Source organism: Felis catus, chromosome D3, assembly GCF_018350175.1.
Source record: "Felis catus isolate Fca126 chromosome D3, F.catus_Fca126_mat1.0, whole genome shotgun sequence".
NCBI classification, from domain to species: Eukaryota; Metazoa; Chordata; class Mammalia; order Carnivora; family Felidae; genus Felis; species Felis catus.
In genome coordinates, this window is record NC_058379.1 from 75518813 (window position 1) to 75535084 (window position 16272).

At 37.0% G+C, this 16272-nt stretch overlaps 1 protein-coding gene across 8 annotated transcripts in view; it reads left to right on the forward strand.

Moving 5' to 3' along the window:
* Nucleotides 1-16272, forward strand: part of WDR7 (WD repeat domain 7) — a 354920-nt gene that overhangs the window by 141968 nt on the left and 196680 nt on the right. For all 8 annotated transcript variants that reach the window (XM_045042404.1, XM_045042403.1, XM_006938939.4 and 5 more), the window contains one exon: nt 14580-14693. In XM_045042404.1, coding sequence (XP_044898339.1) covers nt 14580-14693 — 114 coding nt within the window. The remainder of the gene's footprint in view (nt 1-14579; nt 14694-16272) is intronic.

The window sequence follows — 16272 nt, forward strand, 5'->3', positions numbered from 1 at the left end:
GCACTGAGCACTTAGCAGGCACCTGACTCAGGGATAGACCTTTCATAGTGCCAGTTTGTTGCCCAGATCATTCCAGCATTGGCCATAGGGAGCTCCCTTAAGTTGTCTTCAGTGTCATCTTGGTAGGATTCCATTTTTTCATTTTTAAGACACTTCCTTATTTTCTGGCTTAGAACATGCTCATTACTCATCTTGTATTTTTCCTGCCACAGTCCAATCGGCTATTTCTCTGAGGGTGCCCTGGTTCCCTTTAGCGGAGGTATTCGAAACTAAGATCTGGGTGCCGACGGGCTTGTTACTGCTTCTAGGTGCTCTAACAGGACAGAACTGGAAAATATGAATGTGCATGCTAATACATATATACCCACATACCTGTAATTATTTCTGTATCTGCCTGTGTATTAAAATACATAGGAGCTCACACTGATATCTCCCATTTTAATACAGCAACACAGGATTCAATCCAGTCTTCCCCCTTTGCTTATGGGTAATTTTTTTCTCTGAATGTGAGAAACTGGACTCTCATTATTTACAGTAGACTTACTGATTTTTTGGGCCCTGGTAGATATGAAAAGTAACTTAGAATTGCTAACCTGTCTGTCCCTCTATGAAAAACCAGCTTACCACCTGGAACACAGTATTTGTGTACAGTTCTTTTTATCTTTAGCCTTGCAGTGAGCAGTGTTTGGGCCTATTTTCCAGTTAAGTAACTCCTTTTTCCTTTACACTCTTCAGTGAGGTTATGGCATACATCTATAATATAGTTATATTAATTCTGCAATTCACCCTGGGTTCTCTGGCATTCTGGTTAATCCATTATTAATTTTTTTTTAATTTTCATTTTACAGGCAATGAAGTTTTACTCTTTGGTATATAGGGCTTTGGGTTTTGACATAGAGTCAAGTATCTACCATCAAGTACCATACAGAACATTCCTTTTGTAGCCCCTTTGTAATCAATCCCAGCCCTCAACCCCACCCACTTATCCTTGGCAACCGCTGATCTGTTTTCCATCCTTATAATAAGTTTTGCCTTTTCCAAAATGCTGCATAAATGGAATCATACGGCATGTAGCCTTTTGGGTTTGTGTTCTTTCACTTAGCAAAATATAATTAAGATTCATCCATATTGTTGCATGGAACAATAGTTCATTCCTTTTTAGGGCTAAATAGTGTTCCATTATATGGCTGCACCAAAGTTTATCCATTCACCTGTTTCAGGACATCTGGATGGTTTCCAGATTTTGGTGATTGTGAATAAGCTACAACAGCTCTTCATGTTTAGGATTTTGTATTATCATAAGATTTTAATTCACTTGGACAGATATCTAGGATTGGAATTGTTAGGTCATATGGTAAATGTGAGTGTAATTATAAAAAAAAAAACCTGTCATACTGTTTTTCAAAGTAGCTGAAACATTTTACATTCCTACTAGCAATGAGTGGTGGTAGGTATTTTCTATTGTTCTGTATCCTTACTAGCATTTGATGTTGTTAGGTTTTTTTTTTTTTTGTTAGGTATTTGATACGTGCAGTGGTATCTCACTGTGATTTTAATTTGCATTTCCCTAACAACTAATGACGTTGAACAAGTTTTCACGTGGTTATTTCCCATCTTTATATCCTCTTTGGTGAAATGTCTGATATTATGCCTTTTGCTTAGCTTACTTTTTATTAGGTTGCCTGTTTTCTTTTTTTTTTTATTTTTTTATTCTTTTTTTTTTTTAATTTTTTTTTTTCAACGTTTATTTATTTTTGGGACAGAGAGACACAGAGCATGAACGGGGGAGGGGCAGAGAGAGAGGGAGACACAGAATCGGAAACAGGCTCCAGGCTCTGAGCCATCAGCCCAGAGCCCGACGCGGGGCTCGAACTCCCGGACCGCGAGATCGCGACCTGGCTGAAGTCGGACGCTTAACCGACTGCGCCACCCAGGCGCCCCTGTTGCCTGCTTTCTTATTGTTGGGTCTTCAGAGTTCTTTATATATACTGGGTACAAGTCCTTTGACAGATGCCTAATTTTCTGATATTTTCTTCCAGTCTGTTATTTGTCACTTATCGGACAGAAGTTTTGGATAACATCTAGTTTATCAGTTTCTTTCATGACTCATGCTTTTGGTATTGTATCTGAAAACTTATTGGCAAACCCAAGGTCATGCAGATTTTTTCCTAGAACTGTAATAGCTTTACATTCTATCTTATGACTTAGTCTTTTCTTTCATTTCTCTATGGAAGTAGCATTCTTGCTTGCCTCATCCTTTTTAACATATAACATATCTCTTAGGTCATTGACTTACTATCTGCACTTAATACATCTTAAGCGTTTGCCTGTAGTCTTACAAGCTACTTACTTATTTACTATCTAGACTTATCATTTTTTATGGATTTCATCCATCTGAATGTTTTTCTTACATATAGAAGAACTTAATATTCTCAAAGTCAGAGCACATCACAGTGTTTAAGTTACTTAAAGTATTGGAATATCACATGCCTTATAGTGTGATCTTCTAGCATATTGTTGCCAGTTAAGTGTGTCATCCACTAGGATATTAAAACAAGATTCCTGTGTCTTTATTTTCAAGTCCATTAAGCATTGTGTGTTAAGGCATTAGGAGGTCAAAAGCTTTCCTATTCCTGGGTGTATGTAGATATTTAAAAATAACACAATTGGTAGTAACAAGTAATCTTAAGATAAATTGGTTCTTTGAAATATAAATATTTGTTCTAAGTTTTTTTGCCTTCAAATGGCTTATATATAAACAGATGTCATAAAATATCTGGAAATGTAGCTCTAAAAGCCAGGAATTGAGGCTTAATCACGTTAAAAAAAAAAAAGACCTAAGTAAATGGGTTCATCAGATAGAAAAAAAGATGAATATTGAAAATTAAATAAAACAAGCCAAAATTAGTAATAACATAAGCAATGGTAATAATATTATTGTGCTATTTATTTATTGAGCATCCTAGGTGCTGTGCTAACCTTAACCATTTATGTGTATTGTTGAATTTAATAGGTAGCACATCATCGTCTTTTGTATTCATTGGCTTGTAAACAAGAACACAGAGCATCTTGGCTAGGTGTCCAGAAGTTACTGCTTTTCATTGGTTGCCTCTCTCAGACTGTCTGCTAGTATAGTCAAACTCTCTGCCTTCGTAATTGTTTTCTAACAGCTACTGCTGGCTGTATACAAACTGAATTTCTGGACTACTCTGATGATAAGAAATAGAAGTCATAGGGTTATCCTTACTTACCCTAAAATCTCAAGTATTAAAGTTACATTTATTGTCATTACATAGCTACCAACCCCAGCAATCTTGTGATTATATTTACCACCTGTTGACCTGGTCTTTCCACATACCACAAGGAAGCTTTAAAGAATAAAAACAGGGATGCTGGGGTGGCTCAGTCAGTTAAGCATCCAACTCTTGATTTTGGTTCAGGTCGTGATCTTACAGTTCTTGAGATTGAGCCCTGTGTCGGGCTCTGCATTGAGAGTGGAGCCTGCTTAAGATTCTCTCTCTGTCCCTGTGCCCCTCTCCCCTGCTTGCGCACTCTCTCTCATTCTCTAAATAAATAAATAAACTTTTTTTTTTTTTTTAATAAAACCCACACTCCTTTCCTGCTTCATATTATCTCTTAGCACCCTGTTTACGTTTGAGAGAGTGCAAGCATGGGAGGGGCAGAGAGAGAGACAGGGAGACAGAGAATCTAAAGCAGGCTCTGTGCTGTCAGCGCAAAGTCCAATGTGGGGCTCAAACCTACTAATCGTGAGATCATGACCTGAGCTGAAGTTGATGCTCAACTGACTGAACCAGCCAGGCACCCCTCTTAGCACCTTGTTTCTAACTGCCTCTAGGGCTTTGACTTTAAATGTCCTTTTGTCCTCATTTTTGCCTCTCCTCACTTCTTACATTCTGCTGCCCAGTTCTGTAAATCCATCAGGGTCCTTTAACATGTGCTGTCTTCCTGGAATTTTCTTCACTTAGTGTCATTCCATGATAAATTCTCATACGTACTTCAAGACCCAACTCAAGTATTTCCTTCCCATGAGGTTGTTTTTGACGTGTATTCTCTTCGTCACCCCCTCCCAAACAGACTTAATTGATTTTTCTTCAGATGGACACTATTTTCACTATGCACTTATAAATCTTTATTTTTTACATGGCTAGAAGTTTCTCTAGTGTAGAGTCCTTCATTCCCCTCCCCCACATACTTCATTTTTATTCATCTTGCCCAGCGTAACCATCATTCAAAAAAAGTTGATGAATGAATCTTCCTTCTTTGCCCTCCTCTGTGTTCAGAGCCCCTTCTCCTTCCATATGTTTTAGGTGAAAACAACCTTGATTTTCTCCACATTTATTACTGTATTTTTAAAAAATCTAAATCCATGGTTTTCAGTGCTTTTTTTTTTTTTTAAGTGGTATTCTTTCTTCAAATGAAAACTTACACACGTACACCCACATACCAAAAGGTAACGTCAGGGAAGGTTGGAGGTCTTCCTTCTGCAACTTCTTGGGAACTCATGGGGTTCCAAGTAGTATGGTTTTAAAAGTATTGACCTTATTGCTACCTCAGCTTTTGAGTCCTTCCAAATCATTCTTCACATTGCTTAAAGAGAGATCTTTTTAAAACAAAAATAAAATTCTCATGCTTTAAATTTCTTTAATGAGTTCCCATGACCTCACCTCACATGTGAGCTTCTTAGGACCTAAGGCTATGTCTCTCTCACCTTTGTGTCTGTAGTACGTGCTGTGGGTTTGGTACCCAGTCACCTAGGTGCTCCATGAATATTAAAGATAGTGAAGGAACTTTGCATGATTTCCTATCTTTGTCATTCCAATGGCTTCTCTTTGCTCATATTGGCAATGCCCACTTGTCTCATTCAGAGCTTTCCCATTTTTCAGGGCCAAGCAAATCTTCCTGATTTTAAAGCTATCCTTAGGGGTGCTTGGGTGGCTCAGTCTTTTGGCCATCCAACTTCGGCTCAGGCCATGATCTCGCGGTCCATGAGTTCGAGTCCTGCATTGGGCTCTGTGCTGACAGCTCAGAGTCTGGAGCCTGCTTCAGTTTCTGTATCTCCCTCTCTCTCTCTCTGTACCTCCCCCATCTCTCTCTCTCAGAAATAATCATTAAAAAATATTTTGTTTTAATTATCTCAGAAATGGGATGAGTTAATAAAAAAAAAAGCTATCCTTCGTGTCAGCAGCATTCATCAGTTTCCCATTCTTTGATTTCTAAAGTAGCATGTCGCTGTTAGAAAGAACAACATATTTGCTGTACTGCATTTTGTGCATTGTGTTACTACACCAGAGATGATGTAACCTCTGCCTGGGTAATTAATTCTAGCCAAAAAGTGAAAATTCATAGGTTTCCAAGGTAGTTTCTTCTCCACAAGAATGTACTTTGCTCGTTCTGAGATATATAATTCTGCTTATAATTTAGGTTTCTAAATCATTCAAGGTTGTAATATTAAGTTTATACTCTAGTACGGTTGTATGTCAAGACAGATTTGCCGTTGTTTCTCAACATGTTGTAGGTTGAACAATAAATCTTTGTTTTATTGTGTCTTCTGAAACCAAAATTGGTGTTGAGTCAGCTCATAGCCTGCAAATCACACAGAAATCTTTGAAAAAGTACATGCAATGAATTAAAAGTATTAGGTGTGATTTTTACCATGGATCATTTTTTCAGGTTCTTGTTCAGAAAGAGGAACAGTAGCTTTATGCTCTTAATATTCTTTTGGTGTGCTTCCTGAGTTTTCTGTTCCTTGTGTATATTTCAGTAAGTGTTTCTTTTGTTGCTTTCAGAATTGTTTATAATTACATTTTATGTGAGAACAATTTTCTAAAAAAAAAATCAAAATGCTAATAAGAAAAATGTATTTCATTTCCTTAAAAATAACCATCAGAGCTCATGTTACCAAAGGATTATTATATTCTTGTGCAGGCTTGAAGACATGTTGCTTATTTTTAACTATATTTTTCATTTCTGTAATTACTTTGTGGCCCTTCATAAACTAACTTGTTTTCAATAAATTGAAACGATCTCTGTTTAGAACAAGGGGTGAATATTTCCAACACTTCACGCAGGAAGACTTTTCTCGGAGACACCTCTACTGTTATATTTTATTTTTTTGATGGTATTGTGGAAGGAAAAGTGGATACTGTGTCTTTAATGGAAAGCAAAAGGTTATCTTTCTCTGGCCTTTGTGTGTATGTGCTGATGTGGATGTAGGCAGCCAGACAGGCAATGTGTGCAGAGAGACTAGGGAACCGGCTGTGGATCGATAGAAGTCGTGTGAAGTGAATTAATGCGAGGCAGGCCGTCTGTCTGTCATAAGGATTGTGGGGAATGTGGGGCAGTGTGGTCAGTCACTGCAGAGATCTGCTTCCAATAAATTCAAGCCTTCTGCCTGAAAATAAACTCTAGGTACACACGTACTCCCTTCCTTATTGTTAAATTTTACTTTATTCAAAGGAAACGTTCCCAGCAAATTATTGCCTCTAGTATACTTTAATTGGACCACTGGAAAGCCACAATTGTGAGAAGCTGATGAAATAAAAATACCTGCTATTCTTTTAGGTCCATTTTTTCAATCTCTGTGGAAATCTATATTATTGTGGGAATGAGAAATATAATTTTTGTTAATATTTATAAGCATTGTGGTATATATTTTTCTGAATCCTAACAGTATTGTTTGTCATTTTCATCCATCTAATCTTCAATAAGATAATAAAATTATAATGAACTCAAATGGTTTTATATTCCAGTATGGATTAAGCGCTGTATTTTAAATGTTACTCTATTAAAATTTAGTATTTAATCTTTGATTATTAAGTTAATCACATGACACTGAGATCTTGTGAGTTCCTATTATTTACCCTTATTCAGATAGTATTAGCCAGTAGGACAAAAATGTTTATGAAGGTAATTTGAAGCTTTTGAAAAATAAATTTTAAAATAATGTACCTGATTTTGCTGATGTGGAGAGGCAAGTGCTGTTTTATTCCATTGACTTTGAAAACTATATCCCATATTTACATTAAAAAAATTGTTTTTCTAAAGTGTTTAAAACATTGTGTACAAAGAGACAAGTGTGTGTGTTTGTGCATAATCTCACAATGAATGGTGATCTCAGTGTTTAGAATCCAGATGCCATGGAGAGCTCCTGATCGTCCTCCTGCCCTCTCTCTCTTACTGCTGCCAGCCACAGCCCACCCTCCCCCTTTCGCTGCGTGTCCAAACTTACTCAGACCTGTTTCCTGTTCCATCCCATTTTTCCCTTGTTTTCCTCCTGATTCGCAGTATAGAACCAATTTATAGACACCTATTGTCTGGCAGAGTATACATTCATTTTTTTTTTCTTTTTATTTTGTGAAATTTGGATTTGGGAACTAACTGGTGTTTTAAGTATCTTGTGTCTTTCTATTTTTTGTATCTTCTTTTTAATACTATTTGTATACCTCATTATCATCTCTTTACTGTACCTTTTTGTTGTACATCTTTCCCCAACGCTTGCTTTTCTTGGTATATTTAAAAACCTGAGAAAACTCCTGTTTTCTTGGTATATTTAAATAACAAATTTGTATCATGGGATTGAAAGTATTCGGTTCTATTCAAGATTTTTTTTTTTTAAGTTTATTTTGAGAGAGAGGATGTGAGCAGGGGAGGGGCAGAGCGAGAGAGGGAGAGAGTCCCAAGCAGACTCCGTGCTATCAGCACAGAACCCAGTGTGGGGTTTGATCCCAACTGGGGGATCATGACCCGAGCCGAAATCAAGAGTTGGTTGCTTAACCTACTGAGCCATCCAGGCGCCCCATACAAGGTGTATTTATGAAATGTTCATTATTGCCAAGTATTTTGGGGATACTCAGAAAGTAACTAAGTCTTAGATTTTATGGTGCCATTTGAGAAATAAGTTCTCTTACATCAAGTGTGTAAGAAAATAGCAAAGTACCACCATATAACTAGTGAACAACCTTTGTAATCTTTATTATCAATATGCAAGAGAGGTGCCTGGGTGGCTCAGTAGGTTAAGCATCTGACTCTTGATTTCTGCTCGGGTCATGATCCCATGGTTTATGGGATCGAGCTGTGCATTGGGCTCTGTGCTAACAGCACAGAGCCTGCTTGGGATTCTGTCCTTCTCTCTCTAAACCTCTGCCTCCCCCACGTGTGTGCTCTCTCTCTCTCTCTCTCAAAATAAATAAACTTAAAAAAATATACAAGAAACTGAGGCTTCCAGATAAGTATTTTCTTTTCTTTTTAAATTTATTTTTAGAGAGCTTGCGTGTGTGTGTGTGTGTGTGTGTGTGCGCGCGTGCACGCACAAGCAGGGGGAGGGACAAAGAGACTCTCAAGCAGGGTCTGTGCTATCAGTGAAGAGCTTGAAGCAGGGCTCGAACTCACGAACTGTGAGATTATGACCTGACCCAAAATGAAGATGAGACACTTAACCGATTGAGCCACCCAGTCACCCTCATATAACTATCTTCTAAGTGGACTTTTCTTCATCTTTGTCAGGAATATTTCATCATCTTATTGAGAGTGGATAGTGACTTTTATGCTTGAAAATGTTTAGTTTTTTTATACCAAAAAGAAAGTAAAACAATTTTCTCTAGTCTTTCTGTTTCATGGAAAACAGCATTGTGTTCTGGCATAATCCTCAGTTCTCTTTAGTGACAGTGATGTAATACCTTCTATTGTATCTGTTTCTTTTTTAAGTTAGATTTATTGAGGTATGATTTATACGTAGTAAAACTCACCCTTTTCTGGTAAATTTACCCTTCTTTGGGTTTTTAGCAAATGTGGATAGTCCTGTCCCCACTTCCACAAACAGCATATAGATTATTTTCATTACTCTGAAATATTTACTAATATCATTTTACAGTTAGTCGTCTTGTCCACACCCCTAGCGTCCAGCAGCCACTGGCTCGATTTAGATCCTTTTTTTGGCCTTTTAGAGAATAGTTTGGCCTTTTACAGAATATCTGCTGTAATGTTGGCCTGCAAACGTAAGATGGTAATATAACACGTAATTAAACACTGTGGAGATAAGAAACAGCCAAGATGTGGCTGGGAATTGTTTTAATGTTATTCCTTCTCTTGCAGATAATGATTACCATGCTTGGAGGGATTAAATAATAGTTTTACTCGTCTTGTGCCAGACTGTATGGTCCAAAAGTTCAAAAGGAAGAGGTTCTATCGTTTCCTCAAAGTGAACTGTTAAAATTAGTTTTTAATGATCTGTAGCATTTGGACTTGAGAGTTGATGGCAGTAATGTGGTCTTTCCCATTCCCCATAACTCTTCCCCTGAGATCTCTCAACACAAGTTAGGAATCTTAAGTATTTTGTTGCCAACCCCATGTCCAGTCTGACTGAAATTAGGATAGTTAAAAACTTATCTTTAAAAAGTAAAGTATATGTGTAATTTTGAAGTGATCAAACCAGTATCTTTTTATTGATTGGTACCAAAATAGCCCAGATATTTTGACTGTGAGGACCAACAGCATGAGTTACACAAATGGTCAAAATCAATATGATTTGGTTTTTTTAAAAATGAAAAATGGGGGTGCCTGGGTGGCGCAGTCGGTTAAGCGTCCGACTTCAGCCAGGTCACGATCTCACCGTCCGTGAGTTCGAGCCCTGCGTCAGGCTCTGGGCTGATGGCTCAGAGCCTGGAGCCTGTTTCCGATTCTGTGTCTCCCTTTCTCTCTGCCCCTCCGCCATTCATGCTCTGTCTCTCTCTGTCCCAAAAATAAATAAACGTTGAAAAAAAAATTAAAAAAAAAAATGAAAAATGGAACATTACTGCTTTCGTAAACATAATATTCATGGCACATTTTTTCTTACTCATAAATGTTTTATGTGGCTCTTCCCCCCTCTTTTTTCTTCAGCTGCCTAGTAGAAAAGGTGTCAAGAGAGTACCCAGGAGTAGTCTGGATGCTGTGGTTCATCCGAAATGTTAGAAGGCAAACTTTTAAAAATAACTTTATCGAGTATCATTCACATGCCATTAAATTCACCCCTGAAAGTTTACATTTCAGTGGTTTTTAGTGTATTCTAAGTTGTGCAACCCTCACCGCAATTTCTGAACATTTTCATCACCCCAAAAGAAACTGTGCATCCATAGTATCATTCCCCATTTTCCCCAGGTCTCGTAGCCCTAAGTGACCACAACTGTACTTTATGTGTATAGATTTGCCTATTTGGGACGTTTCATGTAAATGGAATCATACAACATGTGGCGTGTCGTGACTGGTTTCTTTTACTTAATACTTCATTTCTCTCTATTGCTGATTAATACTCCATTGTGTGAATATACCAATTTATTATGTGATAAATTGTGACATATTCATATATTCAGTTGATGGACAATTCACATTGTTTGCACCCTTTGGCTTTTATGAATAATGCTGCTGCGAACATTCATGTACAAGTCAGTGTGGATATAGGTTTTCATTCCCTGGGAGTACAGTTGCTGGGTTTATATGATAATTCTGTTTAACCTTTGGAGGAACCGCCAGACTGTTTGCTGTAGAGTTTTCAGGGTATCTTACAGAGGGGCACCTTGCTGGTTCAGTCCATAGAGCATGTGAGTCTTAATCTCAGGGTTGTGAGTTTGAGCCCATTGGGTATGGAGACTACTTAAAAAAAAAATCTTTAAAAGTTAAAAAATAAATACATAGTTCCTCATATAGGTTAAGCACTAGTCCCTTGTTGGGTATGTGATTTGTGAATCTTTTGTCCCAGTCTTTAGTTTGTTTTTTTATCCTCTTAATGGGGTCTTTTGCAGAGCATAAGTGTTGAATTTTGTTGAAGTCTATGTCCGCTATTTTTTCTTTTATGGACTGTGCTCTTGGTGTCATCTCTAGCCTTCAATCTCCAGGATTTTCTCTTTTTTTCTAAAAGTTTATAATTTTATGTTCTACATCTAAGTCCATGATCAGTTTTAGTTAATTTTTGTATACGGTGTGGGCCTTAGGTCAAGGTTCGTATTTTTGCCTATGGACGTCCAGTTGTAATAGCCCACCTGTTGACGAGATTACTTTCCCCCCTTGAATTGCTTGCACCTCTGTCAAAAATCGGTTGTGCATGTTTGTTTGCATCTTTTTTCTTGGTCCTCTGTTTTGTTCCATTAACCGAAAACCACATAGTTTTAATAAATTTATATAATAAGTCTGGAAATGGAATAGACTTTTTTTTCCCCTACCTTTTCCTTTTCTTCCCCCCAGAGTTCTTCTAGCTATTCTAGTTCCTGTGTCTTTCCATTCAATTTTAGAATAATTTTGTCTGTATCTACAAAAAAATTGTGCCGAGATTTTGACACGAATTGCATTAAACCTATATATCAATTTATGGAGAATTAACATCTTTACTGTGTTGAATATTCCAGGACATGAACACGGTATGTCTCTCCATTTCATTTATTTACATCTTTGATTTTTTTTGCGGGGGGGGGGGAGGGGTCAGGATTTTGTAGCTTTCAGCCTACAATTCCTGTTGTATATGTTTCTTTTAGATTTACATCTAAGTATTTCAGCTTTTTGAACCATTGTTAGTAGCATTTTTTTTAAATTTAGTTTCATTGCTAGCATATAAAAATACAGTTGATCAGTTGTTTTTTTTTTTTCTTGTATTCTGCAGCCTTACTGAACTCACTCAGTTTTTTATAGATTCCTTTGGATTTTCTATGTGGACAATCATTGTATCCTCAGATAGGGACAGTTTACTTCATCCACTCCAAATGTATCCATGTTCTTTTCTTGCTTTATTACACTGGCTAGAACTTTTAATGCTATGCTATATGAGTGGTGAGTGTGGATATCTTTGCTTCATTCCTGATCACAGGAGGAAAGCATTCCGTTCTTCACCATTAAGTACAATATTAACTATAGATTTTTAGCAGATGCTCTTTATTAAGTGAAGAAGTTCATCTCTGTTCCCATTTTTCTGGGAGTTTTATTATTGTTTTTTTAAATCATGGATTGATGTTGAATTTTGTCAAATGACAGCTATGATCATATGCTTTTTTCTTCTTTAGCCTGTTACTATTTGGGTTTACGTTGATTGGTGTTTGAATATAGAACTAGACTTGCATTCTGGAACTAAAACTCCATTGGTCATGGTGTATAATTCCTTGTGTATGTTGTTGAATTCTATTTCCTTACATTTTGTTTAGGACTCTTGAGACTATCAGCGATACTGATCTATAGTTTGTTTTTTTTTTTTCATTTTCTTTTTTTTTTTTCTATTGAGAGAGAAACGATTTTATAACTTTGGGAAAAAGCATTAATCAAAGAACCAGTTTCAGCATAGCTACCTACCTCTTAGTCTTTCAGCCTTGGTTGGTTTGAGATCTACATGTTTGCTCTTTAAGCTCTGTCTCAAGGAATTGAATGCCCCACAGTTGAGTAGTTACCAGGCACAGCACAAGAACTTCATGGAGGGCTTGACAGTGTTGTTTACTCAGTGTTGTGTGATTCCATGATTTTTCATGGTTATGTTGTGATATTCTGTGTACATTCTTCTCACCCTGCCCTGAGGAACTCAGTCCCTGTAAGAACTTCATGGAGAAAGGATATTGGGGTTTGAAATCAAAGACCTATGTGTCCATACTGGTTCTGGAATTTAGTAGCTGTATTATAGTGAGCAATTACTTAACCTCTCTGATTAAATGAGATATTTTAAATGGATTTATAAACCTGTTACTGCAAATAATAGCTTCATTTTTATTGAATCCTTCAATTTTATAGGAAAGGAAAATACTAAAAAAGATTGTTACTATCTAAACTGTTCCTTGGGGCGTCTGGGTGGCTCAGTCGGTTAGGCATCCGACTTCGGCTCAGGTCATGATCTGATGGGTTGTGAGTTCGAGCCCCACATCAGGGTCTGTGCTGATGGCTCGGAGCCTGGAGCCTGCTTCGGATTCTGTGTCTCCCTCTCTCTCTGTAACCCTCCCCTGCTCAGGCTGTCTCTCTCTCTCTCTCTCTCTCTCTCTTTCAAAAATAAACAAACATTAAAAAAAATTTTTTCAACTGTTCCTTAATATCTTTTCCCTATTTCTCTATCATTTTCAAAAATTATCAACTATTAAGAAACGAGACAGAGTTTTCAGAGATTTGCATTTTGATTTAATAGGCCATCTTTGATTTTGTGTTTAAGCAATAAATCTTTAGAAATGTGGCATTTACCTTATTTCCTCCCCTCTGTGGTTATTTTACTGAAAGCCATTATTAAGTAATTAACTTCACAGTATATTTTTGGTAATCTTCCTCCTTTATTTTAGAATCTTATCTTGAAAGCCCAACAACAAAATGATTCCACAGAAGAATGGCTTTGTCGTTTGACATTCATCAGGGACCACTGATTGACCGTTTATTTTTGTATCAGAGGAGTTTTGAGCAAAGTGGTGGTTCTAACGTGGTGTGTCCTCTTCCCCAAACTGAAGTCATTAGGCCTTGGAACTGTGTCCTGGTAGATTTAGCTCTGGATCATTCAGGTGCTTAAAGACTAAGATTTCCGTCTCTTGGTGACTTTGGTAAACCTGAGGCAGCCAGACTGAATTTCACGCAGAAACGTTTAAGTTAATATACATTGGAGGAAAAAAAAAGAAGCCCTTGAATATTTAGAGCTTTGATTTTTAAAATATTTTGATGGATACAATGGATGTAGTTCTTGAAGTGATTATTTAAAAGATTGATTAGAAGGCTCAATTCCTTAAAAAAAAAAAAAGGAAAAAAAAAAAGTAACTTCCAGTGGTGAAATTTTTGTATTTCATGATTTAGTAATACCCGTTGAATAACCGTATGAAAAATACTGAGATACCCTACTATCCATTGCCAAATTAGAAATAACATAGTATATGCAAATTGGCAACAAAATATATCTTCAAAAGTGGAAAAATAGCTTATAAGGAAAAGACATTTGCCTCAGCTGGCAAGTTTCTCAAGGTAATTTACAGAATGGAAGCTTCTGGCCCTGGATCTAGTTCATCTGTCTGCTTCTGTTAGGTTTTTTCAGTGTGCTAATTATCAGATCTCCTGTCTACTTCCTCCATAGACAGTGATAGTGTCCACTTTGAGGTGGTGCGTTTCAGGTGTCTTACATAGACCCAGAGCGCTTGTCGGCATTTCGGCCTTCTAGCCCCCAAATTGTAAGCAAACTAATATTAAAAAGAAGTAAACTTTTAAAGTGGTCCTTCACTTTTAGGGTTCCCCCCCTCTTTGCAGCATAATTACGTCTAGATCACCTAAAATAACTGTAGTAAAAATGTTGGAAGGAATCAAGTAAAAATGTAATTTATTGAAGCATCCTTTTTCTGTTTTTCCCAGAACTGAGTTGAGTCAGTGTAGTTTGTACCTGTGTACATATATGCGTACAAAGAAATAGAGCACATGTGAATATTTTGTTCATTAATTTGTGACTCTTCCTAATTGTGGTGAATTTAGTGTGTGTGTGTGTGTGTGTTTTAATGTATTGCATTTGTATCTAGTAGGTAAATTAAAAAGCTTTAAGAGTTTGGGTGCACCTTTCTTTTAGTTTTTAAAACTAACCCTTGTGATTCCATTTGTTGTAGCTGGAGTCTCAGCAGAAGCCATGCAGACTATCGGCACTGCTCCTGATGCCCTGGGGCCAGAAGCCAAAGTCCAGGAAGAAGAGCACGACCTTGCAGATGATGACATCACAACCGGTGAGCAGGGACATCTTTCACATAACCTGGATGAGCTTTATCCAGTATTGGAATGTGCTTTTAGATTATTTGTAATGGGATTAAATATGTTGATGGAAAAGAGGGAAACTTGTATTGATGGAATGTTTAGTTTTATGAGACTCTTTAGTGTCCTTTTGATCTTGAAGTGGAAAGAAGCAGAAGTGTTTATTTGGTCTCGGTTTGCTCATTGTTGCTGTAACAATGAACTTGCTAGCTGTGCATTTGATTTCCTGGAGACCTTCTAATTCAGAGGCTGGGATCATTACTAAAGCCTTGAAACGTGTAGAGGAATACACCTTATGAAAGGTTTTGCAATTATAGGGTAAACTGAAGAATACCAAAGTTGTAATAGCAATGTAGGCTGTATAAGAAAACTTAATAGATATTCTTTGTACCTATATTATAGAAGTCGATGCTGCTTTTTAAAGTTATTTACATCGTTTAGATATTGAATAATCTTACCTATATTATTTATTATATAACTAAAGGAATAAAGTAAAATTTAGGAAAACTATATACCACGTATGGTTCCGTATTCTGTGTTTTATGTTTATACATGTTCAGCCTATCTTTTTATAGACTTAAGTCAGTTTCAGTTACTGGATCTCCAAATGCATTCAGCTCTATTTCTTTAATGTACAGAGGATTAAAAACAACCTACTATAAATATTTTTATTGGTATTAAGAATGATAAACTTTTGATTTTTGTATAGATGGTTATTATGTAAAATCTGACCATAGAAATCCATAGTTATTGTGAAGCAACAAATAGTAACTTAATAGTAATCAGTAATTTGAGGGGCGCATGGGTGGCTCAGTTGGCCGAGTGTCCAACTTCCACTCAGGTCATGGTCTCACGGTTAGTGAGTTTGAGCCCCGCGTCGGACTCTGTGCTGACAGCTCAGAGCCTGGAGCCTGCTTCAGATTCTGTGTCTCCTTCCCTCTCTCTGCCCCTCCCTCACTCACACTCTGTCTCCCTCTGTCTTTCAAAAATGAATACACATTAAAAAAAAAGAATAGCAATCAATAATTTGAAAGAAGCATGCCCGGAAAACATCAGTGAAACTTTCAGCAAAAACTAAAGAAACTTTAAAAAAAAAAAAATGGAGGGAGGTTTTTAGCTCTTAAAGCTCTGTGTGGTAGGTTCTTTACTGTTACGTCCTGAATGCCTTTAAAATTTTGTCACTGGAATGAAGTTGAGGGAGCCTAATAATCTCCCTTGAAAATTTACAAAGCATGTAATCAACAACCTGGAGCCTTGTGCCACTGCTGCAAATAAGTAGTTGACTAAATTGAGGTGCATCTGGTTTTCAGTAAAAATGCTGGTGGCCGTGACCTGCTACATTTTAATCCTTTGAATGTGTCAGTTCATTGATTGAAAACATTTCAACTTAAATGTAAATATAAATGATTTCAGAAATTCCCAACTTTTCTGAAAGTCATTTAGCATTGTACAATTACGGATTTTGTTTCGGTCGCGACTAGAGGAGATGATTGCACCTGCAGATTTTTTTTTTAACATTTCTTTTAAGTTTATTTATTTACTTGGCGAGAGAGA